Source organism: Vipera berus (assembly GCF_964194415.1).
Source record: "Vipera berus genome assembly, chromosome: 5".
Taxonomy (NCBI): Eukaryota; Metazoa; Chordata; class Lepidosauria; order Squamata; family Viperidae; genus Vipera; species Vipera berus.
Window position 1 is genome coordinate 23,388,690 of NC_138207.1, and position 25,881 is coordinate 23,414,570.

A 25,881-nucleotide genomic window follows, 5' to 3' on the forward strand; every position below is an offset into this window, starting at 1 on the left:
CATTAACAGAGATTTACAATCAAGATCACGTGAAGTGTTAATACCACTTTGTAATGCCTTGGTAAGGCCACTCTTGGAATACCGCATCCCGTTTTGGTCACCACAATGTAAAAAAGATGACGGGACTCTAGAAAAAGTACAGAAAAGAGCAACAAAGATGATTAGGAGACTGGAGGCTAAAACATATAAGGAATGGTTGCTGGAATTGGGTATGTCTAGTTTAATGAAGAGAAAGATTAGGGGTGACATGATAGCAGTAGCTATTCTCCAAAGCACCTGAAGGCAGGACAAGAAGCAATGGATGGAAACTGATCAAGGAGAGAAGCAACCTAGAACTAAGGAGAAATTTCCTGACAGTTAGAACAATTAATCAGTGGAACAACCTGCCTCCAGAAGCTGTGAATGCTCCAACACTGGAAATTTTTAAGAAGAGACTGGACAACTATTTGTCTGAAATGATAGGGTTTCCTGCCTGAGCAGTGGGGTGGACTAGATTACCTCTAAGGTCCTTTCCAACATTATCATTATTGTTGTTGTTGTTATTGTTATTATATTGTTGCTGTTGTTATATGAAATTTGGATTAACAACTTAGATGAAATCACTTAGATATGCACAGTTAGATGGTTTTGCTGCACAAATTTGGGGTGGTGGTGACAGGGAGGCAGAATAAAAATTGAAATATGAATTTCAGAAATATGAACTTTATAACCAAGGATGAAAAAGTCTGAAGTCAGTGCTGCTGAACTGCTTACAGTGATTCCCAGCAGGGTCTTTACCTGAACTTTATGTTACTCACAGTTTCTCAATAAAATAGACCAATCAATTCTGGAGGCATCATAATATAGATCTCCATCTGAATCAGAGATGATCTGGGCTTGACAGTAATAATCCTCAATATTTGTTTTGCCAAAATAATGTATATATTAACTTACTTCCTAAGAACTATTTCATTTAATGGGCTTTTTTACAGCCTTGCTTCATCAAACATTTTTGTTATTAAACTAAGAATGAGCAGGTTCTGTAGGTCAATTAAATCCTTAATTTTGAAAATAAAAACTCTCATTCTTAGTTTTAAACACCTAAATTAGCAAACAAGATGCCACATAATATATGCTATAGGCATAGGTTTACTCTGAAAAGCTGAGCTCTTCAAATGCTTCAGCTGCAATATAAACAACTGAGCCATGGCCAATACAAGCTAATTTGAATAATCAATATGACAACCTTATTTTTCTAATGCAAACAGGATTGATACAGTAAGGTGTCTCATTGCCACATCACAGTCATGGCCTCTTTTAACCCATAATTAGATTTAGGTGATTATCCCTGGTCTTCCTTACAAGTGTACAGCTTGGATAACAGATGACAAAAGCTATTTGCCACTTATTTATCCTTTGCAGCGGGTAGGCTATCCAGGGAGATAGTGAAAAAGATCTTCAAACAATTGTTATTCATATCATCTACAGTTTGAGATAGTCACAGCCTCCTTATGTGCAAAGTCAAAATAGCCTAGAGCAGTAGGTACATGAAGGATGCTTAAAACATCAGGGCAACACAGATGGAAATTCAAGGTGATGTCAGCCAAATTATGCCTAATGCAAATTGAGTTTCACAAGGAAGTATCAGTCAGTTGTCTCTTTACTCAGATTAGTATGAAAAGGTTTTCACTAGATTGTTTTTCATTAATTTGAATTCATGGTTTCAATATTATTTTTAAAAAAAATAAAAAATAAGGAAAACTAATAGTGTTAAAATTGTATAAATAAAGCAACATAAATAGGAAATGTTTATGTTTATACTAGAAATAAAAGTACATTTAGTATACTATATTAATCTCAAATAACAAATGTCAAATGTTAATATTTAAATAAAAGTATAACTGTTGTTCATTACTACTGAATTATTAAAACAAAAAAAGTATAACCATATTATTCATATTTGTTTTGCATTATACAAAATTACATCAAATTAAAGGAAATGCCAATTTCTTTGAGCTGCACAGAAGGTGAATATTCTTCCTCTGATAGGATATCATATTTTGTATTAAATGTTAGCCCAAAGATTTCTTAACTTAATTCATTTATGAATGCATGAGGAATCAAATCTCGCATTAACCAGTGTACATACAAATACACAGGCATTAAAAGATAATTGTTTATACTTTGTTTATATCAACTTTAATACTCAAAATTATATAAATGATCATAAACATTGATACACTAATCTTTATGATCAATAATCTTTTATATAACTTTGAGTATTGAAGTTGATGTAAATTAATTTCAATTTCAAGTGTTGCATTTGCAAAATTTGGGATGCATTTCAGCAATATTATTTCTGTATTTTCAGTTCCATAGATAAGAGGCCATTTGTCTATTAGGGATCTCTATATAGAAACCATAAGGCAATGCATCCCACTGCAATAAATGCTAGCTTATTTCACAATGCTTGCTAAAATAGTGGCAGAAATAATTCAATGCAATAGCTGGATTTACACATTGTGCTAAACCATGATATGGTTTAATTGGTTTAAATTTAGTATGTTGCAAGAATCCAATCACTCTGGTTTGTAAACCATGCTCTATGGATTAGTCTTTTGGAAAATGCTGCCTTAATACGAATAAGCTGCATGGTGACATGTAGCTCTTTCTATTACTGAGAAACATTTTTTAAATATGTAGTTTGGCAATGTGATGCCTACATGTAGCAGTGCAATTGCAAAAGGTTTTCAGTGTACCCTTAAGGCTCAATCTCTCCTTCCTTCAACTGCTATAGAGATGTGGCTTATCCCCTAATCCCTTATCCCTTTGCCAGGGCTTGATCGAAAGGAGCAGCTTCAGCTTGAGATGACAGCAATGGCTGTCATGGACTGAAGGTGAAACATTGTATAGCAAACAGTATAGTGTCAGCGGTGTTCTAGTGTAGTGTTTGTGAGAAAATGGCACAAACTTTGGTCTTTCTTTTGTGAGCCAAGTACTGGTTTCATTCTGATTTATGTCATTTAAAAATATTTGTAAGTCTTCCTTTGGCCTTTCTTATCTCATGCACAAATCTATTCATAATTTTGTTTATCCACAATATTATTTGGCTTCCTGAAAGTGACATGAACATGAATACTTTTTAAAAAGAGGGATGTGTGTATGTGAAGTTACATGAAATAATAAAAAGGCATTTCATTTTATAAGAAGAAATGGATATTCAAGTATTAAGTACTATTCCATTTACAATGGTAAAACCTCAATTAGAGCTCAAGATACTATTTCCCGTTATATATTCCACCAGGATACTGAGATGAAGTAATAGCTTTTGAGTAGCTAAAACTTAAATACCCAGTATGAAGTCATCCATTTTCAGCTATTCAACTGGCAGCTTGCTTTCTAGCAGAAATACTCTAAGTTTGAATTTCCAGGCTACATGGGCAGAGTAGGAGAGATTTTACTAGAAATTTGGAGACCGATGCTTTGTGTGTGTTTTGGGGGGGTGGTTTTCTGGTCAATAAATAGCACCAATTAATTTCTTAATGCTTCTAAATAAAGTTTAAGTTATTTTGTTAGTGTCTAGGTCTCTCTGGCACCTGCCCCTGGTTTAGAATATCATGCCAACATTAGATCCTGTCTTAGTACATTTTCTTAAAGGAATAATTAACTAGGTCCTTGGTTTACAATACTGTCTTATTTGGAGCATTAATCCAAGAATCAACGATTGAGAACCCATTTAGCTAGCAGTTAAGGCACCAGGCTAAAAGGTTCTAGGCCCAGTTTAGGCAGCTGGGTGACATGGTCAATTTCTGTCACAACCAACGAATCAAAATTTGGTTAATTAGAAAAAATAGAATGCAGAGCAGCATTAAGAGCTAGGAATATATTTACATGCTAAATGCTTAAACTTCATTAAAGCTATAATTAACTTATAATTATAAACACATTAAAATTGTGGATGACCTATAGAATAATTTCTCTCAATCACATTCAGCTGTTGCCTTGCTTCCATAATGTAGTATTTGGATTCAACTACATGCATTATTAAACTTAAATAAGTTTAGCTTTTCAATATGCACAGTATAATATAATAAAATTTCATGCATGACTACATAAACTGTTTTGACTCTCCATAAAGCAATTACAGAATCTGAGCCTCAGTGACTAACTTCAGTCATGCTGGGAAACTCAGGCATGGAAAACTTTATTCATAAAAAGAAAAATCAGGTATTTTAGAAATGGATCCTGCAAATGCCTTTCTCAGTAAGATCATGACAGTTATGACCAACGTGGCCACTTCCTTGTAGCTTTGGATCATCATTATCCTACAAAAGTTCTCCACTCTGCCACCAATTCTTTCTTCTTCTTCTTCAACCACATTCCTCTCTATTAGCCCCAGCTTCTCTCTTCTTAACATCTCCTACAGCAGCGGCCCCCAACCTTTTCTATACCCCACACCCCTAGAACTCTTCTGATATATTCTCGCACCCCTTACAAAAGATTGAAATAACAGCAAGGAATTATGCATGCACAACCCAAGTTTCTGCATCCCCTGGAATATTGTCTTGTACCCCCAGTTGGGAGCCCCTGTTCTACAGTATTCAGCAATGCTTTGTTTCAGAGCACATGTGCTTATCTCAAACAGCAACTGATTCAAGATGTGTTTCAGAGCACCGAAAGGGTGATTCGGTATGATAAAGATCCTCTTGCTTCAGGGACAAAAGCAGACTGGATTCCCTCTTCAGTGATTAAATATATTTGTTTCAGAAGTAAACAATTATCTGCTGTGATCAGATGCTGATTTCAACAAGCTCATCGTTACTGAGCACCAAGAATTTTTCCCCTCTAACAATCAAAACACTATGCTTCTTGAAACTGAGGAATCCTTTTTCTCCTGGCAGAAGAAGGCACCATTCCATAATCCCTCCTCAGGCTGAATGTACTCAGTATAGAAATATGTTACCATTTCCTTTCTCTTTATGTAAGGGGAGCCATAATTCAGTATACAGAATTATACAGGAGCCGCCATAATTCAGTATACAGAAGGGGACAAGATTTTAGAACCCTGAACAATCACGAGGCAGCTGCTGGCTGTATAAGGCCTTCCTGAAGTCTTGCGCAGCCTTCCCATGGCCTAGTGCAGCCAGCAGCTGCCTTACGGAGGGTCAAATTAGGTGTGCCTCATTGGCAGCAAGAGGAAGAGGCAAAGATCGGGGGGGGGCGGCAGGAGGCAGCCAAGTGAAGGGCAGCCAGAAGGGCAGAGGTGGAAAGATGTGGGGGGAGGGAGCTGAAGCAGAGGCGAGTGCAACAGGGCAATGAGTTGCACCCGGAGAGAAGTGGCCTAATGATAGTGTGGCCTTGGCTTAATAACCACAATCAAGATAACTGAAACTGTCATCCCTAAGCGACAGTTTAGGGATGATTACATTAAACACATGATGTTTTATCTATGACCACATCATTTAGCAATGGAAATTCAGATTCCAATTAGAGTAATTAAGTGAGGGCATCACTGCCAACACAAAGGAGAAACTTAATAGCAATAATGAACCACCTATTAAAGATACAAACTCAGGAACAAAATGCAGCATACCAGATGTCCAATGTTTTAATACTGGTTTACCATTACCATAATAAAATACTTCTGGCATTTATAAAGGTATACAAATCAATATCTTTGCAGAAGATCTGAAACACAACATACAGTGCTAACTTGTGATGCACTATGGTTTTCTTTAGTTTTCTATTCTCCACAAAAACCTACACTTCTGAAACAACTTGCCAACCAAACTACAGGGACATGTCCAGGCAGCTTTCAAGAATCACACACAACTGAACAGAAGAAGAAAAAACAACAACAGACAATATAGTGTAAATCTATTTTGTAGATAAATTGTCTGCTAATATGTTTATTAATCTACAGAAGGCCTATGTACCTAATGGTCCATCAAGATGAATGCAGCCTATTAGATAAAAGTTACGGACAGGTTAATGTCTGCAAAATGCTTTCTCTCCAATACTGTGCACACCTAGCACACAAACTGTAATTATTTTATCTTTTCCTTTTTTATTTAATATATAGTTAAAATATACTGCTCAAAAAAATAAAGGGAACACTTAAACAACACCATGTACTGTATTTAATAGTAGGATGTCTTATCTTGTGTTCCCTTTATTTTTTTGAGCAGTATATATTGCCAAAAATACATTAGTGTATTACTAATGAACAGTAAAAGATTTTCTTTTTCTGAAATCATGTGTAAACATCAATATATTATCTGACTTCTGAAATGTTGCAGCTCAACTTATACTTTAAAAAAAACCTGTGTGTGTGTGTGTGTGTGTGTGTGTGAGAGAGAGAGAGAGAGAGGGAGGGAGGGAGGGAGGGAGAATGTGCACGAACATATTTTTTCTTGTAGGTCCATAGAAAAATAAAACTTTAATTGCTGTAAACAAAATATTTTATGAAAGACATATGCTTGGGTTTTTTAAATATCTTCCAAAGCTTACAGAATAGCTGATTAGCAAAACTAAAGTATAATCACAAGGTTTTAGAATCACATTTCTAATCTTGTTTTAATGCTGCATTGTATGTTATAAGATATAATGCATATAGCTTGTAACAAAAAGGTCACTATTTCTACTGAATGATTGCTAGAGACTTTCCTGCTTTGATTGCCTGTCAGCAAACTATTGGATACATATTTAGATGATTACTGCATCTTTGTGGGGGAGGGAGAAGATATGAGTGCAGTATAGTAGTTCTGAATGGTACTCTAACTACTTAAAATCAGTAAAGAGATTACAGCTCACATTAACTGGATTTTCATAGCTCCCAATCATTCTGTTTCAATTGTTCATACACACATTAAGAGTCCAGTCAAACAAGAGCCAGTTGCTTCTACAATGTTTAAAAAATGTTTCTTTAGGTTTAAAAATATTTCTTGAGAACAAAATGAAATACAAGCTACACAATATTTCCAATTATACTGTTGGAAATTCTAAGTACTCTTAATAGCCAAATCTATACATTGTTTCAAACAACACATTTCTAAAAACATTGCTACCACTCTGTTGAATAGGGTAGGCATAAAAAAAGAGTTTCAAGTAAGTTAATATTTTTGTAAATGGCTTCAAGAAGAGCGCTTGGGGGCGTACTGATACAAGAATCTCGGACAGAAGAAGCTCACAGGATGACTTTGTGTCAGTCATTGTTAGTTCACTTTACATCACAAGTTTGTTACTTGAGAACAAATGAGTGGAAGAATTTTAAATACACAGACTAATTACAAGGCTTACCAAATTTAAATATAAAATAAAAGGTACATCTTTTTGAAGTGATATGGCATGATATAAATCCAATGGATATATAACTTTACTTGGTTACCATACGTCTTTCAAATAATACACACGGCATCAAGTTCCCTTCGTCCAGTGCGCTCCCACAGGGAGGGTCTTCTCAGGGTGCCACCGGTAAGAGATTGCCGGCGGACGACACCCAGGGATAGGGCCTTCTCAGTGGGGGCGCCTGCCCTTTTGAACCAGCTGCCAGTGGAGCTGAGGACTGCCCCCGACCTCCGTTCATTCCGCCGGGGCCTGAAGACCTGGCTCTTCGAGCTCTCTGGCCCAGGCTGAGGATTAATTTATTTTAATTGGGGTTTTATTTATACAGGGATAAATTTAATCTTTTTTAAACTTGGTTTTTTAACTTTTGTATTTTTGGTTTTTAATTACCCTGTAAACCGCCCTGAGTCCTCCGGGAAAGGGCGGTATATAAATATAATAAAATAAATAAATAAATAAATATATTTAGAATACTGTAATAGATAATTAATACATTTCATTACATAAGAATTAGCTTAGCCAATAAAACTTTTTTAACTATCCAAAATATTTTATTTTCAACTGTAGGATAATCAAATCAGTTGGTTTTGATAAAATTGTATTGCCTGCTTTTTACAAGCATGATTTTACTACTATTGATTATATAAATTAATTCAAGGTCATTTTCTAATTCACTAGAAAATTCTTATAACATCACTATTATTATACAATGCAGAATGATGTGCTACCTAAAAATATGCTCAGGCTGAAGCAATACGTATTCAGCAGGTTCTTCTTGAATGCACATTTCTGAAAGAGTCAGGGGTTCAGATTAGCTCTGCAAATAATCTTCTATGCAAATCCCCAGCTTTACCATCACAAAGTGGGAAATCATATCCTCAGGTCATGACAGCTGTTGTCTTCTGAAACCATTCCAGTTTTTCTATTATATATGTATTACGTAATACACAAGCTTCCTTGATCTCCTTATGGGCTTTATACCCTCCTAACTTCCTGCTTAGGTTTTAGATGCCTGAGAACGGCTACTCACCTGGATGCGAAAGTTACACTCAAGCAGATATTTACTAGTGTTGCGTAAGCACTTAATCTCTGAAGGCAAAACAGTACTCTAGAGGCCACAGGAGCATAAGCACCTCTATGCAATTTCTGAAAGGAGCTGTATCTTTTCCTGGTATCACCTGTTTTTGATGGAGCAATGTTCTTCTTACCCAGGTAGAATTTGGACAGGGCAGAGCAAGAGATTCTTCCTTCCATATAACTAAGGTTTCAGTGTTCTTTTTTTACCAGGGTTACAAGACCCAACATTTTTCACACTTCATATTATTTGTACAAACCAAGAGTATGAAAGAATAATTAATTTTTATTTTAATAAAAGCAAAAAGTACTTGAGAAAACAGTTTTAATTGTACCAAATCACATGAAGATCAGTATAATAAAGTCAGAACAAGAGAAGAGATGGAAGGACAGAATCTCAGCATTTTCAGGGAGCAAAGGAACACTGAAAAGCAATGAGAGGCTGATGACCTTTCTCTATCTACTTTCCCTCTCAACTTTATCTTAGTGCTACCTTTTCTCTTCAGGATTTTGGGTATTAAGCAGTGGCGTAGCGTGGGTTGTCAGCACCCGGGGCAAGCACCCGGCCGCTGCACTGTCCCTCCCCCAGATAGTCCCTCGCTCTCTCTCCGCACCGCACCGCACGCCTGGTACCCCCCCTCCACAGTGGGCGGCGACCCGACGGCTCGGATCGGATTCGCACAGCCAGCACTGAGAGAGAGAGTGAGCCAGGCAGGGGCAGAGAGCTGCGAGTGCGAGCGCGCCCCCCAGATGTTGTGCCCGGTGCGGCCGGCCCCCCCTGCACCCCCCACGCTACGCCACTGGTATTAAGACATGAATCTCAGATCCAATCACATAATTGGTATAAAATCCTTACTTGTCTGAAGACATCTTACTGATATCAAAACCAGTTTGGTTAAGGTGTTAACTTAGAAACCAGGAAACTGTGAGTTCTGGCCTCTCTTTAGGCATGAAAGCTGCCTGGGTAACTTCGGGCCAGTCACTCTCTCTCAGCCCAACCTGCCTCACAGGGCTGCTGTTATGAGAAAAATGAGAAGCAGAAATATTAAGTATGTTTGCCATCTTGAGTTATATATAAAAAGGCGATATAAATAATATTTATATTATTTCAGGCAAAGAAACTTGTAACTCTGCCTTCCTCAGAATCCCAACTTCTCACTGGAAGAGAATAATGGCCTTAGAATCATAGTTTACCAGCTAACTAGCAGGCTCCTTATTTTAAATAACTGAATAGCTTTCATGTCACTCCCGCCAATGTATGGAAATACAAATGTTTAGAACAAAAATCATGAATTAATCCGTTTTACCAGTATTTCATATAGAATACCAAATAATTTTACAGAACTCTGCAAATTCTACATGTATGTAGCACTTAAAATGTGAATAAAATCCCCTGAATGACTTCCCTTTCTTAGCAATATTGTTGGCTGGCTTTGAGAAAGGCTGAAAGGTTGAGGAACAAGAGGTATTATTGCAGATGCACATAATTGAGAAAGCCAAACAATAAAAAAATCATATTGATTATAGAAAGCTCATTATTGTTTTGACTGTGTGAAACTGTGAAATGTCTTTAGGAAAATGGGATCCCAGAACAGTTTATTGTCCTTGTGCAAAAACAATACATAGAATAGGAATCCATAGTCCAAACGGTTCATGCAAAGGAGACTGGCTCCAGGTTCGCAAAAGACTGAGGCAAGTCTGCATGTTTTGCTTTTAGTTATTTATCTTATATGTTGAATATTTTAAAAGATTTGGATTGGTAAAAGATGAGCATGGATTTAAAACTGGAAGCAGAAACATCACTACTCTGCACTAGGTTAATTATTCCACTGTGATAAGCAAAAGTGCAAATGATCTGAAAACTCTAGTAATGGAAATAATAGAACTATGAAAAATGGGACTATGGTTAAATATGAAGACTAAACTAACCAGAACTGACAATGAAGATATTGGGGCAAGCTATGCTGTGTAGAATCAATTACAGGATCTTAAGAGACTTGCAGATTAACAGGCATTTGGGATAAAAAATACACAGTACAAAATTAAAATTCCGTATATTTTGAATATTGCATTTACTTTTTTTACTAAACATATTCATTCAAAATAATTCACAGCTAATAGAGCAGATATGCATCTTAAGGGAAGCCTTCATCCAGTAAAATTATGTCAACCGATACCAGTTTTGTTACTCAAGGAGAGTTTAATTGTCATCATGGTATTTGATTGAGATGTTCAATATGTTGATTAAATTAATCCTGCACAGGTATCAAATAGCACAAATATTTAAATGAGGCATCAATCCAAATACACCTAAAACAGAACAGGTAGGCTATGCAAACTGTGCATTAGGGAAAAAAAATCAATAAATCAATTCAATAATAAATGTATAACTGAACAAACAATGCTGCTATTTATTCTATGGAAAAGCTTTGAATTGTTTTACAGGTGTACTTCATCCAATCAAACATTTAGCATTTGTTAATCCTGAAAGATGACAAGACCTCTTTAAAACACCTCATCTTTTTCAATAAATTTTGCATAGAAACATGTTTCTCAAACACAGAGTTGCCTGCTGTCACATTGGAAGCATGATAAATGTTTAATGAAAACAACACCACACAGCTTGATGTCAGACAACAGCTATCACACAGACCCACTTTGATCTAAACAGGCACTTAAAAAGAGTTCTGAGCATGGTACATACTACAGAACTCTTATAACCTATATGCAAATTAGATAAAATTAGCATAAATGACTCCCTGCTGCATAAAGTATTATGAGGTAAAGAAAAAAGGCAAGTTCCAACAATCTATGATTGCTGTCAAATTCAGGACACTTAAACAGTCCTTGTTTATTTTGAACACCAGCCATGTACTAAGAATTATTGACAAAGGCATTAGCTATGAAAAGAATGATAATAATGAGTTAATTTAAAATGAAAAACACTAATAAATATTTTACTAAGAAGCTACTTTAAAAGATTACCAGTAAGGCCAGCACTGTTTTTTAAATTTTATGAAATTTATGAAACATGAGTCCATGTTACAAAAATCATATAAGCAAGAAGTGCCAAATGTGATTTTTTTTGCTTACTTAAGAATAAATTGCTTTCCATTGTAAAGGAAAATGTATATTACCTATGTATTTCCCATTGTTGTAATATATATAATATTACGTAAATTTTTAGAATGAGAAATCTTTTTTTAAAAAAACTTTTCATTAATAAGTTAGTTCTGAATATAGTGATTCTAAACATTTCTGCTCTTTGAAAAATTCTATACAGAAATGTTTCAGAAGATTCTGCAGTTTATTCAATCATGCGCAGAATATTTAAATGTGTTAAGTAATAACTCTAGGTAATGATTCTGAGTAATACCATGTGGCAATCAGAAAATTGAATCTGATTTTCTACAAAAGAGAAAAGATTTTTAAACAAAAAGGAAAAATGTGATTTAATAAAACTTAACAGATCTTTACGACACAAATCATTGATCTAATTCTTACCATAGTTTTAATAAAACAGGAGAACTTGTTATATAGATCAATACATCTTTTCCTTTTAACTTAATAGTTGTCCTTTACTCACTGACTTTATAGTTTTTAAATTATTGTAATCTGCGATAATCTGAGATAAAGAAGGAATCTCTTGGCTTCACTGCAATTCCAGATCACTATCTCAAAAAAAACCCCAACAACTACTTTTCTCCAAGTATTCTAAATGGATTATTGACTGCAAAGCTTTGAGCTGAGCAAAGACAAATTATCACAGGAAAGCAACCTTATTTAGAAAATTCTGATAAAATGAGAAATGGGGGAAAAAGTCCAAAAGATGGAATAGATACAGAAGGAACTGTGGCACTGGGACTGAGAAATGGTTTTCCAATTGACTATTTCACACTTCCAGTTATTTATTATTTATTTATTATTGGGATTTATATGCCGCCCTATCTCCCGAAGGACTCAGGGCGGCTAACAACAATAACATAAAATAATACAGAAGTTAAAAGAAAATTAAATTAATGGCCCTGTAGAATAAATTAAAATTAAAATTAAAATAAGTTAAAAATTAAAGTTAAAAATTAAAAACATAATTAAAATCCCTGTCAGTCCAGGTCAGCCTGGTGGAAAAGGAGTGTTTTGAAGCCGCGGCGAAAGGACTGGAGATCTGGGGCCATCCGAAGCTCAGGGGGGAGCTGGTTCCATGGGGCTGGTGCTCCCACAGAGAAGGCCCTCCCCCTGGGGGTCGCCAGCCGACATTGTCTAGCCGATGGTACCCTGAGGAGGCCTTCTCTGTGTGAGCGCACTGGGCGATGGGAAGTCGTTCCCGGCAGCAGATGGTCCTACAAGTATCCCGGGCCTAAGCCATGTAGGGCTTTAAAGGTAAGTACCAGCACCTTAAATCTCACCCAGAGATTTTATGCTAAAAGTAAACCTAAAACTTATCTGAGGATATGCATGATAATTTCAATTTATTACCACTATTTTCTTATTATTTGATTAGGATGTTATTGTGGCTTTAACACATTAAAGGAATTCTGCAGAAGTTAGGCAAATTTAAATAAGCGCTATACAGGGAGTGCAGAATTATTAGGCAAATGAGTATTTTGACCACATCATCCTCTTTATGCATGTTGTCTTACTCCAAGCTGTATAGGCTCGAAAGCCTACTACCAATTAAGCATATTAGGTGATGTGCATCTCTGTAATGAGAAGGGGTGTGGTCTAATGACATCAACACCCTGTATCAGGTGTGCATAATTATTAGACAACTTCCTTTCCTTTGGCAAAATGGGTCAAAAGAAGGACTTGACAGGCTCAGAAAAGTCAAAAATAGTGAGATATCTTGCAGAGGGATGCAGCACTCTTAAAATTGAAAAGCCTCTGAAGCGTGATCATCGAACAATCAAGCGTTTCATTCAAAATAGTCAACAGGGTCGCAAGAAGCGTGTGGAGAAACCAAGGCGCAAAATAACTGCCCATGAACTGAGAAAAGTCAAGCGTGCAGCTGCCAAGATGCCACTTGCCACCAGTTTGGCCATATTTCAGAGCTGCAACATCACTGGAGTGCCCAAAAGCACAAGGTGTGCAATACTCAGAGACATGGCCAAGGTAAGAAAGGCTGAAAGACGACCACCACTGAACAAGACACACAAGCTGAAACGTCAAGACTGGGCCAAGAAATATCTCAAGACTGATGTTTCTAAGGTTTTATGGACTGATGAAATGAGAGTGAGTCTTGATGGGCCAGATGGATGGGCCCGTGGCTGGATTGGTAAAGGGCAGAGAGCTCCAGTCCGACTCAGACGCCAGCAAGGTGGAGGTGGAGTACTGGTTTGGGCTGGTATCATCAAAGATGAGCTTGTGGGGCCTTTTCGGGTTGAGGATGGAGTCAAGCTCAACTCCCAGTCCTACTGCCAGTTTCTGGAAGACACCTTCTTCAAGCAGTGGTACAGGAAGAAGTCTGCATCCTTCAAGAAAAACATGATTTTCATGCAGGACAATGCTCCATCACACGCGTCCAAGTACTCCACAGCGTGGCTGGCAAGAAAGGGTATAAAAGCAGGAAATCTAATGACATGGCCTCCTTGTTCACCTGATCTGAACCCCATTGAGAACCTGTGGTCCATCATCAAATGTGAGATTTACAAGGAGGGAAAACAGTACACCTCTCTGAACAGTGTCTGGGAGGCTGTGGTTGCTGCTGCACGCAATGTTGATGGTGAACAGATCAAAACACTGACAGAATCCATGGATGGCAGGCTTTTGAGTGTCCTTGCAAAGAAAGGTGGCTATATTGGTCACTGATTTGTTTTTGTTATGTTTTTGAATGTCAGAAATGTATATTTGTGAATGTTGAGATGTTATATTGGTTTCACTGGTAAAAATAAATAATTGAAATGGGTATATATTTGTTTTTTGTTAAGTTGCCTAATAATTATGCACAGTAATAGTCACCTGCACACACAGATATCCCCCTAAAATAGCTATAACTAAAAACAAACTAAAAACTACTTCCAAAAATATTCAGCTTTGATATTAATGAGTTTTTTGGGTTCATTGAGAACATGGTTGTTGTTCAATGATAAAATTAATCCTCAAAAATACAACTTGCCTAATAATTCTGCACTCCCTGTAGAATATAAAAGCTTTGAACATCCTATTTTTACCCATTCATTGCTTTTTACTCTTGCTGAAAGTTTTGAAGAAGTGCAGACTCTGAAAATATGTTTTGATAGTTTAGTGGTCCTCATGAAACATGAATTATGGATTTTATTTATTACAGATGATTTTTAAAAAGGAAAAATTACTTTCTCAACATAACAAAATCTTTGAAGATTCTCATTTATTCTGCATTTTTAATTTTAAAGGGAAAGGAACCCTTAAAATGGATAATATTCTAAATGTAGAATTACTTTTAGAATAGAACAATGAGGTTCAAATCATAACTTTCAGTTATTAAGCTGTTTTCTCATGGTGGGTAGCATCTAAGTCAGAACATCATTGGTTTAATATGTACATGCATTTGTTCTGTGCAAAATCTTTCTACTATGTCCTGTTCTTATTCAAGTTGCACTAAATAATTCTTCAAAATGACATAGCTATAAAGAGAAAAATTACTTAGATCCATATTCCCTATACAGATATTTTTTATTCCTGTCTGATTAAATGAAAATTCAATCCCACTTAAAAGGTATATAAGGAATTAATTACTTCAAGAACATTCCTTCTATTTTCATTCAGAAGTCTATTGGCATTTGCTCCCAACTAGTATAAAATTCTTGGTTTCAATTATCATATGCTAGTTGATCACTGAGAACAAAAATATTGTAATTTTAATTATATAATAATTATGAATATTACACAGAATAAAATCAGTCAAGAAAATATTTCATTAATTGTTAAACTAATTAGTTTAACCTACTGTAATATGTGGATTCTAAACAACCTGGGTTTTTGTTTTGTTTCAAGAAAAGTCACATTAAAGTATTTAGAGTTGAAGCAATTTAGGAATTAAGTGTATGTTTTACCTAGTTAACCATCTATGTCTTTATCTATGTCTCCAAAATTATTGGAAAGATTCAAATTCAAGAGAACCACCTCAAAGTAGTATTGATATATAAATCCTAGAACTCTCTAACCTTTCTAGAATTTAAAAAGAAAGTGTAAAAATAAAAGCTTAACAGAAGCTATTTATTTTATTTAAATATTTAATAACCTGCCAACTAATATTTTTCAGACAAAGACAATTACTAAATGATGCTTAATAGAGGACTAGAATGGCATCTAGAATTTTGTTTTTGCAAGAGAGTACTTCATTACAAATTATTTTTAACACAGTATGATGCTTTTTAAAATATTAAATTTATTAAAATTTCTACATACCACCATTTAAAAAAAACTTGCTGCAGTATGTAATCCTTAGCAAAGTTAAGATTGCAATCATCACTTGTAGATACAACCTGGAAGCAATTCATTTGTTCAGAGAAGCTGAATGAGAGAGAAAGCTCAAAAGCATAGATGTGCCAAATGCTCATGTGTATATATAAAGTAATAAATCAGAGACAGATGTAAGCACTAGATTTAAATTAATTTGCTTCAGACTTATGCACATTTTGACAATATTAGTATCAGGAGAGTAACTTAAGTATAACAGTATAGAAAATGCATTTACTTACTCCAGACATGAAAAAGAAGTACCTAACACAGTGTAGTCATTTTTGGAAATCTGATAGATGACTTTTATTAGAATAAAAGGTTCCACTGAACAACAACTCACAAAGAGATCTATTAAAATGATCTTCCAGGATTTTTGCCAATGAAAAACATCTGGTTAGATTATGGTCATGCAATAAATACTTCTTTCTTCAATAAATCATAATGTTGATGTTCCAATTATGTATTTAAATTTAGCATCATTGCTATGTCATATAAACCAATTATCTTAAGAAGTGAAAATGTTACTTTATAAACAGTATAAGAAAAGAAATAGTAACTTCCCATTGAATGTAACATTTTAAATATTTAAGCATTTTAAAAAGAAAACTAAATAGATAACATTTGAATCTGTTAGCAATAGCAATAGCACTTAGACTTATATACTTCTTCACAGTGCTGTACAGCCCACTCTAAGCGGTTCACAGAGTCAGCATATTGCCCCCAACAATCTGGGTCCTCATTTTACCGACCTCAGAAGGATGGAAGGCTGAGTCAACCTTGAGCTGGTGAGACTCAAACTGCCGAACTGCTGGCAGCCAGCAATCACTACTGCATTCTAACTACTCTGCCACCACACCTCTATTATCTGATTAAATGAAGGAAAGAAAATGATCTATAGCAAAATAATCCAGTATAAATCATTTGCCAGAATTACTGAATTTTGGTGTCCTTGGTACTCTCTGAGCTTGGAGGTTTTCATTCAGATGTTTCATTATCAAACTAGATAACATCAATAATATTATAAGGAAGTGGAGTTTGCTCTTATTTTCATATACTAATTGTATATAAAATAGTACATAGTACATAGTATATAAAAATAATAAAAATAGTAAAAATAAATAGTAAAAATGGTACATAGTATATAAAAATAAGTGCACCCACTTCTTTCTAGCACTGATGTTACCTAGTTTGGTAATAAACATCTGCAAGAAAAACACCATTACTGAATTTACAACACGGCCATATAACAAAAAAGAATGATCTAATCTGATCATCAAATTTCCAAGTTTTTAGAAAATGTCCCACCTATTTTAGCAAACATGACTAGGGTATAAATAAATACATACTATGTAAAATACCAGTTTTCTGCAAGCACAATATGCAGTGTAAATTTAATGCTCTTCTTTGAAAGTAATTTCAATTGTTTCCTATAGTTGCCTATCTATTAGAACATCTAAATTCTGTATCCATTGATCCTATTTTAGATATAGGGTTTCTGAATATTGGGAAGATTTTTACTCATCTCATTTTAAAACAATGAAATGGTGTACTTTCTCAATCTAAGAGGTCCTTGATGCTCACTGAGATTAGTTATTTTCTTGCAGACGTTTCATTATCCAACTAGGTAACATCATCATGCTACCAATCTACTCTGTCCCAATTAATCTGTTTTGAATTCTTTCAATATTTATCAGTCTGTTAATACATATAAATCACAAGGGGGGCTATTTTGTTTTGACTTGCATTGCTTTTTAGATTTAGTCCAGGCTGTCTGTCTGATTTAATACTTTTATGGATTTTTTGGTTCTATATGCCATCCAGGGTCCATTAGAGTTGGACGGTATAATAAAGTATTAGCATTTTCTCTTTCTAACAGTTCAGGTTATATGACGGTTATTCAGAATGCCTCCCTCCAGTCAATATTAACTTAATGAGGAAGAGTAAATCAAAGCAAATAAAGTGGAGACTAATAGTTTAAAGAAGTAGTAGATGTTCCAAATCCAAATGAGGTCATATTCACCAGAAAGTGCAGATATTTATTTATTTTATTTATTTATTTTATTTTATTAAATTTATATACTGCCCTATTCCCGTAAGACTCAGGGCGGTTTACAGGGAAAATTAAAAACATAACATACAAAAATTAAAATCAATTAAAACAATTAATTAATTCAAGTCCCCAAAATTTAAAACTAAAACCCAATTAAAATTAAAACCCCTCAGTCTGGGACAGACAGCTTGAAGAGGCAAGTTTTCAGGTCCCGGCGAAATGAACGAAGGGCGGGGACAGTCCTAATTTCCTTGGGAAGATGGTTCCATAGGGCCGGCGTGCCCACAGAGAACGCTCTTCCCCTGGGAATAACCCACCAGCATTCCCTAACCGGCGGTACCCTGAGAAGGCCCTCCCTGTGGGAGCGCACAGGACGATGGGAAGTTGATGCCAGCAGCAGGTGTTCCCTTAGATAATCCGGACCCAAGCCATTTAGAGCTTTATAGGTCATTACCAGCACCTTGAATCTCACCCGGAGGGCAACCGGAAGCCAATGCAGCTCGCAGAGAAGAGGTGTTACACAGGAGTATCGGGAAACTCCCATCACAGCTGAAGCCTCCGAGTGGTCCTCAAGGGCAGCCCCATGTAGAGAGCGTTGCAGTAGTCTAGCTGGGAGGTCACAAGCGCATGGGTGACTGTGCGTAGGGCATCTCAGTCCAGATAGGGCCGCAGCTGGCGCACCAGGAGAACCTGGGTAAAAGCCCCCCTGGTCACAGCTCCTACATGGTCTTCAAAGCTGAACCATGAATCCAAGAGGACGCCCAAGTTGCGAGCCCTATCGACGGGGGGTAACACCTCACCCCACATCATTAATGATGGAACAACCTGGCTAACCCGAGATGCCGGTATGCACAGCCACTCAGTCTTGGCAGGATTGAGACGAAGCCTGTTTCTCCCCATCCAAACCCGGACTGCCTCCAGGCAACGGGACATCACGTCGAGTGCATCACTGGGTTGGTTTGGGGTGGAAAGTAAAAGTTGGGTATCATCAGTGTACTGATGATACCCCACCCCGAAACCACGAATGAGCTCGCCCAGCAGTTTTATGTAGATGTTGAACAGGAGGGGAGAGAGGACCGACCCCTGAGGGACTCCACAAACGAGAGACCTCAGGGCGGACCTCTGCCCTCCCGTCAACACTTACTGTGAGCGGCCCAGGAGATAGGAGGAGAACCACTGTAAAACAGTGCCTCCCACTCCCAACCCCCTGAGACGCCACAGTAGGATACCATGGTCGATGGTATCGAAAGTCACTGAGAGGTCTAATAGGACTAGGACAGAGGAACATCCCCTGTCCTGAGCCCGCCAGAGATCATTCACCAGCGCGACCAATGCCGTTTCCGTGCTGTACCCGGGCCTGAAACCCGACTGGTACGGGTCAAGATAATCAGTTTCCTCCAGGAACAGAGGAAGCTGATGCGCCACCACACCACAAGGAGAAGGAAAAGGGGAAGAAAAAAAATGTTAATTGGAAATAATTGGAAGATGGCAGTGGTGGGATTCGAATATGTGAACAATCATTTCTCTGTGTGGATGCCACTTCCGGAAGTCCATTCTGGGCCTGGGCAACAAAAAATTAGCTACCAGTTCTGGTGAACTGGTGCGAACTGGCTGAATCCCACCACTGGAGATGGGTTTTTCTCAGGTTTTGTACACTGAGACCTTAGCAATGACTAACTTTAACTTTAACTAATATACCCTTTCTAGAAGAAAGCAACCTTTAAAATGCTAGTGACCTCTAGGATTGACTGCTATTAACAAACTCTACATGCCTTTGCATCTAATCACAAAACTTTAGATGATACAAAACTCAGCGGTCAGGATGGTTTCTGGAAAAACTCAAAAGAGCCACATTACGACTGTGCTTAAAAGCACACACCAGCTGCCAATTTCCATCTGGCTGAATTACAAAGTGCTGGTTATTAGTTTTAAAAACCTAAATGGCTTGTGAAAATTTTTTTCTACAGCTCACATTATCTGAGGAAGTTTTCCCCTTTATTTAAATAATATTTTTATTGAAATTTAAAAATTAAAACTAATATAAACTAATAAAAATATTAAAAATAAAAATAAAAAATAAAAAGTGCAAGGAGAAGGAAAAGGGGAAGAAAAAAATTGTTAAAAAAGGAAAAAAAATTGTAATGAAATGACTTCCCCTTTCATCAAGACAAGTACAATTTCCGTAATTTATCACCTCCTCTAATATTTTAACCTAAAATTTCTGTATTATATCTCATCTTTTATTTATTAGCCAACAATGAAGCTTCATTATTCAATCTTAATCCAGCAAATTGAAATCCATACATCCAAGTCACTGTTCTGATTTATTATTTGTTTATCTCTTTTAACTATTAAAACAGAAACTTGTTTCATTTATAAATCCATATAACATCTTTGTCAATATCATTCTTGTTGCCTGTCAATTTTAAATACATATCCAAAACAGCCTAATTCTCAGTTTTATCCTCTTATCTTTTGAGTCCATTTTTACAAAAACAAAGTTCTGAGTGCACTGTTGCCAAAAAATGTTGAATTTTTCTAGAGTTAAAATACTTTTCTCTGTTTTGTATTAGTGGGACTTCTCTTTTTAGTTTTAGTTTAGTTTTAGTTTTATTTGATTTCTATACCGCCCTTCTCCCTAGGGACTCAGGGCGGTTCACAGGGCATATATAAATAACGATACAAAAGTTAAAAAGAAATTAAACCAGTGCCCAGTTAAAAAACAATAATAAAGTACTAAAAAACACCAATTTAAAAACCCATATTCCCCATCAGGCCAGACCAGCTAATTCAAATAAGTGGGTCTTCAGCCCGCGGCGGAAGGTTCGGAGGTCTGATGCCATCCGGAGCTCAACCGGCAGTTGGTTCCATAATGCCGGAGCGCCCACAGAGAAGGCCCTCCCCCTGGGGGCCACCAGTCGGCATTCCCTGACCGGAGGCACCCTGAGGAGGCCCTCCCTGTGGGCACGTACTTTTTAATTATAATCTTTCTAGTTGCTTCTAGTACCCAGCCTTCAAAGTCTCAACACGTTTTTCTCTAATCCATATTTTCCCAGGAAAAGATTTCTTACACCTAAATTCAAAATATTCACATATTTTAATACATTTTTAAACAAACCACAACACATACTTATAATTATTTCATTATCTTGCTTCTAGTGAATCCCTTAATGTGTTTAAAAGTTTTCCAAAATCCACATTCTAATCACCCTTTTGCTAATTATTTCCAAATAAAAACCAGGTTATGTTCTTCAACTTACCTAAAACCTCTTTTGCTAAGAATTGAAGGAAAATAATACAGTGCAATAAAATCAGTCCTTCTCAAGATTCTCAATATCCAAAAGAAATTTACAAACCATATCCAGTGAAAGTGATTAAGAAAGAAAGCCCGTGAACTCAGTGTCTCTTTTGAAGGCTCCAAACCACCGCTTGGGCAAAACTGACAATCCCAGTTCACAAAGCTATAATCAGAGATTGTTTTATGCGGGGAGCATCTATATGATGCATTATGGGTGATCCCAGGCCCTCTTCTTAATCCAGAGAGGAGTTTGGGGAGCCAATTCATTCATCAACCTCTCTTTCCACCACAGTCATTAGCTCCTCACTCTAGCAAAAGGGTCCTGAGTTTGCCATGCTTCCTGGAAGAAGTTTTCCTAAAGTTGTCATAATTGTTTTAATCCTTTTTTTTACTGTAAACATGTTTCTACTGAAATCACTAAGAAAATTCATATGTACTTATGATAATTTTCTCACCCTGCTGCATATATTTAATTTATACTGTTTTTAATTATTTTAGAATTGTTCACTGCCCAGATTGCGATGGACAGCTATGTAAAAATAAAATAAAGGGTTTATCTAAAGCAATGAAATTGGGAGCGGGGGCTTTTATTATTACAGTAATCTATCTCAGACTCAGGCTTTCATTTAAAATTAGCTAGGACGTTCTCTGAAGGTATTCCTTTATATCAGTGTTTCTTTTAGAAAGAAGACCCCATTGAGGTATCAAAATTAATTGCTAAATTTTGAAAATAATGCAAAAAAATTGAAACAATATCCTTCTTTTCCTCATTAGTTTTTATTTCTTAAAAAATATAGGGCTTTTTTTCTTAAAAAATATTTTATAATAGCTAATGAAGTAAATATTTTTACACAGCTCAGAAAATATTTTACAAATATGTCGATTGTAATTTTTATTATGGGAAATATCAATAAATGTAACCCATACAAATAAAAACTCTTGTTGGAGTCTTTGGGGAGTTTTAAAAGTGGGACCCTACTCCAGATGTTTTCACTTGAAGAAACTGAGAAGAGAGCAGTTTCTGTTGAATATCAAACCCATTGCTTGCTATTATATACTAGTCAAAATCTGTTCTGTTTCTATGCCTTTGGTGATGTATGCTATATAATTTTATTTTGCAATTCCTTTACTTTATAGAGCTATTTTGTTGGTAAATAAACTACTGTTTCATTTGCTTTTATTTGATATATTAACATACTCTTTTATCATATTCCTACTTTGCATTGTGTATTTTCTGTTTAAAGATAAGTATTTGACCTAAAACATGGCCTTCCATTTACACCAATTCCCCCCTCTGTCTGCAAGCTCCTTATCATATCCATTTGCAAGAGGCCTCCACTCCTGTGAGTCTGAACTATACAGGGCATAAACAGGAACAGTAGTAGAAAAGCCTCAGTAAGAACATTAAAAAAGCACTGCTGAATTAAATTAAATTAAAGGGCATCCATGTAGTTCCGCATCCATTTTCTTACAAGAGCCAATTAAATTTCTGTGAAAAGCCCATAAAATGAAATGTCATATAACAACATTCAAAATAGCTCATTTAACATGTTTCTCTTGTTACCTACCCACTTTTGTTGTAATGCTGCTCTTTCTCTTTCTCTTTTCCTCTGGATCTTTCCTTCTCCCTTGCTTTCTCTTTATCTCTGCCTTTACGTCTTTCTTTCTCACGAGACCCACTACGGGTTCTCCTGTGACTAGTTCTTTCGCTGCTCCGACTGTAGGATCGTTGTTGGGGTCTGGAATGTGATCTATAATTAGAAAAATCAACAAAAAACATGTAAACCAACAACTACAAAAAACAATTACAATAATTTTAATAGTTTAGCTTGGACCTAGCTTGTTCATATAGGCATATTTTTTAAAAAGATGAAAATAAAAGTAAGTAAGTGGGGGGAAAAATCTAAAAGAAATTAATCAAGCACGAGAGACCAAGTACATCACAAGCAGGGATTTATCATTTCCTTCAAAACACGAAGAAACAAAAACAGGAACCTGTACCAGATTCTCATGCCAAAAGAAACTCCAGAATGATCCAAATGAACCAGTGTTAAAAGAATATTGTTCGTAAAAGAATAAAAAAGCACCCAAGCACAAAAATATTTTGACTATATCCTTAATTCTGATTTTTCAAACTGTGTCCATGGAACCCTATGGTTCTGTCAGAGATGAAGTGCAAAAGAAAAGAAACCTTTAGAAACCTTTAAATATAGTCCATTTTCTACCACCGGAGGTTTATGTTTTGAACAGGGGTTCTGGGAAGGGGTTCTACAGCTTGAAAAAGTTTGAAAATCCCTGACTTAGTTGATAACGGGAGAAGTTCTCATCCTCTTTTTTTCCCCTTTATAGCATCTATACTCCTTCTGAAGCCTGCCTAGAAGAGTAAAAGCTAATCCTGAACTATATGAGATATGCAGTGAAAATACAAAAATAGAAGAGCTGCATTTAGTTTGGGACAATACTCCCCTCTGCAGTTTTGTTTCGTTAGAAGGTTACTGTTGATAACTTGTCTTCTTTTAAGAACATTTTTTTCTAGTCTCCTAGACTGGATCATATGAGATACTAAGAACAGCAAAAAATTGTGTTTTGAAATATGTACAAAGTAAAGGAAAATGAAAGAAATCAATAAACTGGTTTCTCATTAAAGGGAATAAAATGCTAACAGCTAATAAAAATGAGAAACTAACTCAGCTCCTATTTTGCTCTAACAGAAAGATGCGCTTTTCATTAGGCAATTGCAATGAATGGAAAAAAAGTATGGGATTGATAGAAATATGGTCAGGGAATCTATATTTACTTTGAGCAAACTCAAACTACCTTTAAAGGACAATATGAAGGTTTTGGCTGCTAGCTTAGTAAAATATTTCTTTAATACCATTCAGAAATCTTATAAAGATGTGCCAAGCAATAGGAAGAGGGCAACAGTTTCCTTATCTTACAAGAAAAACAAACAAAAAAATAGTAAATTGGACATTTGCAGTAATATGGGAATGAAGTGACAATGCCTGAACATCAGCTAGATCTGACAGAGATAGCGGAGGAAAGAAAGAGATGGAAAAATTTAGGCCAATGACTCAAACATCAGCTGCAACTAAGGTATTGGTATAAGTTATATAAGTGGTGAGGATGTTGTGCGCCAGTTTTTCCCTACTTGCTATTTAAAATCACTCTAAGATAAACCAGATTTTGTTTGACTAAACCCTGGAATAAATCAAGTTTTGATTCTGTCAAATCACAGCTCATCTGAAACATTTTGGTAAAAGAACTCAAGTCCAAGTTTTGTAAATCAGGGTTCAAAACAGCATTCATGCACATGCCCACTTGAAAACTATTTAGCACTTCAGAATTGTTCACTCAGCGGTGCTTCAAATTGTGTTGGAATATGAATGTAGCATTAGTCTGCAATTCTTGAAAGCAGTCTTTCCTGGGATCACATAACAGGTACAGATATCATCAGTGCAACCCCAGGGGGAAAAACAGTTGCTTCAGAGTGTTGTAGACAGATGCTAAGTCCATATTCCCATTCATTCTGAAGCATCTTTTGGAAATTGAATTCAAAGCTCTACATAATTTTTTAGATTAATTAGCCAGTCAGCATGATTGTTTCTACCCGTCTGATCCAATCAGGCAGGATGGGTGTGCTTCAGGTCCCACCAACCACAGAATGTTGTTGGGGCCTAGAAGATGTGCCCTTTTCTGCTTATGGAACTTATGGAACATTTTACCTATGGAGAGCAGAATGACCCTGACCCTTCTAGTCTTTTGTAAGGCCCTGAAGACCTCATTCTGGGCTGGGGCTAGAGTCCCGAGTGTCTATAGTGACCTGCTTCTTGGTTATGCTGGTGACTTGAGTTGATCTGCTCAGTCACTGTGTATTGTAACTTTTGTGATGTTTATAATGGTTTTATTTTATTTTAACTCTGTTGTACAGTCACTTGTTGTGATGGCTATGTAAATTGGATGGATGGATCGATCGATCGATAACTAAGTCTAACCTGGTTACATTAGCCTCATCTCATCTGAGACATTATCTCACTAAATAGATACCTCTCGATTTAAAGTATTTAACAAAGTGTAAGAATTTATGTTGCATTGATCAAACATCACTACCAGCACTGTGTTCAGTTCGGGACACATAACTGCAAAAAAACAGATTAATTGAAACAATTTCAAATGGGGAAGTTCAACACTGGAGGTGGCTGCTGGATTGTTGGCAGATTCCATCTCCCCCACTTGCTCTCTGCTCTCCACCCATCCATTTTTTGTTATCATATTGATGTATTCTCATTTTCTTTTTCAGTGTTTAATTTATTGTCGTATTAATTTCTTTTTTGTTTACACTCTTCATTTCTTCCTTTTTATTGTTGTAAGCCTCCTAGAGTAGTCCTACAGCAAGATAGGTGGTAAATAAATTTAACAAATAAATAAATTTCAAAGAAGGCAAAGAAACTGATCAGGCATATGATCTGATCTAGGCAAATCCAAAGCAGAAGGAATGAAATCACTGGGGATGTTTGCCTTGATTTAAGTTACAAAAATTCTGGATGAATGTTTATGTAGTATAAAAAAATCCCAATTATTATTTTTAAAATAAAAATGGCAAACTATTTAGCTATAAAAATAGCATGGTGATTAGGAATGATTCATTAATACAGAACATTATTGTATCTAATTTATAGAGCACACAGATGCTTGGCAT

The 25,881-nt window shown here is 36.1% G+C and overlaps 1 protein-coding gene across 7 annotated transcripts in view; it reads right to left on the reverse strand.

Moving 5' to 3' along the window:
• RSRC1 (arginine and serine rich coiled-coil 1) overlaps window positions 1-25,881 on the reverse strand; it is a 159,291-nt gene that overhangs the window by 100,624 nt on the left and 32,786 nt on the right. For all 7 annotated transcript variants that reach the window (XM_081330003.1, XM_081330004.1, XM_081330005.1 and 4 more), the window contains one exon: window positions 22,751-22,933. In XM_081330003.1, the coding sequence (XP_081186129.1) occupies window positions 22,751-22,933 (183 nt within the window). The remainder of the gene's footprint in view (window positions 1-22,750; window positions 22,934-25,881) is intronic.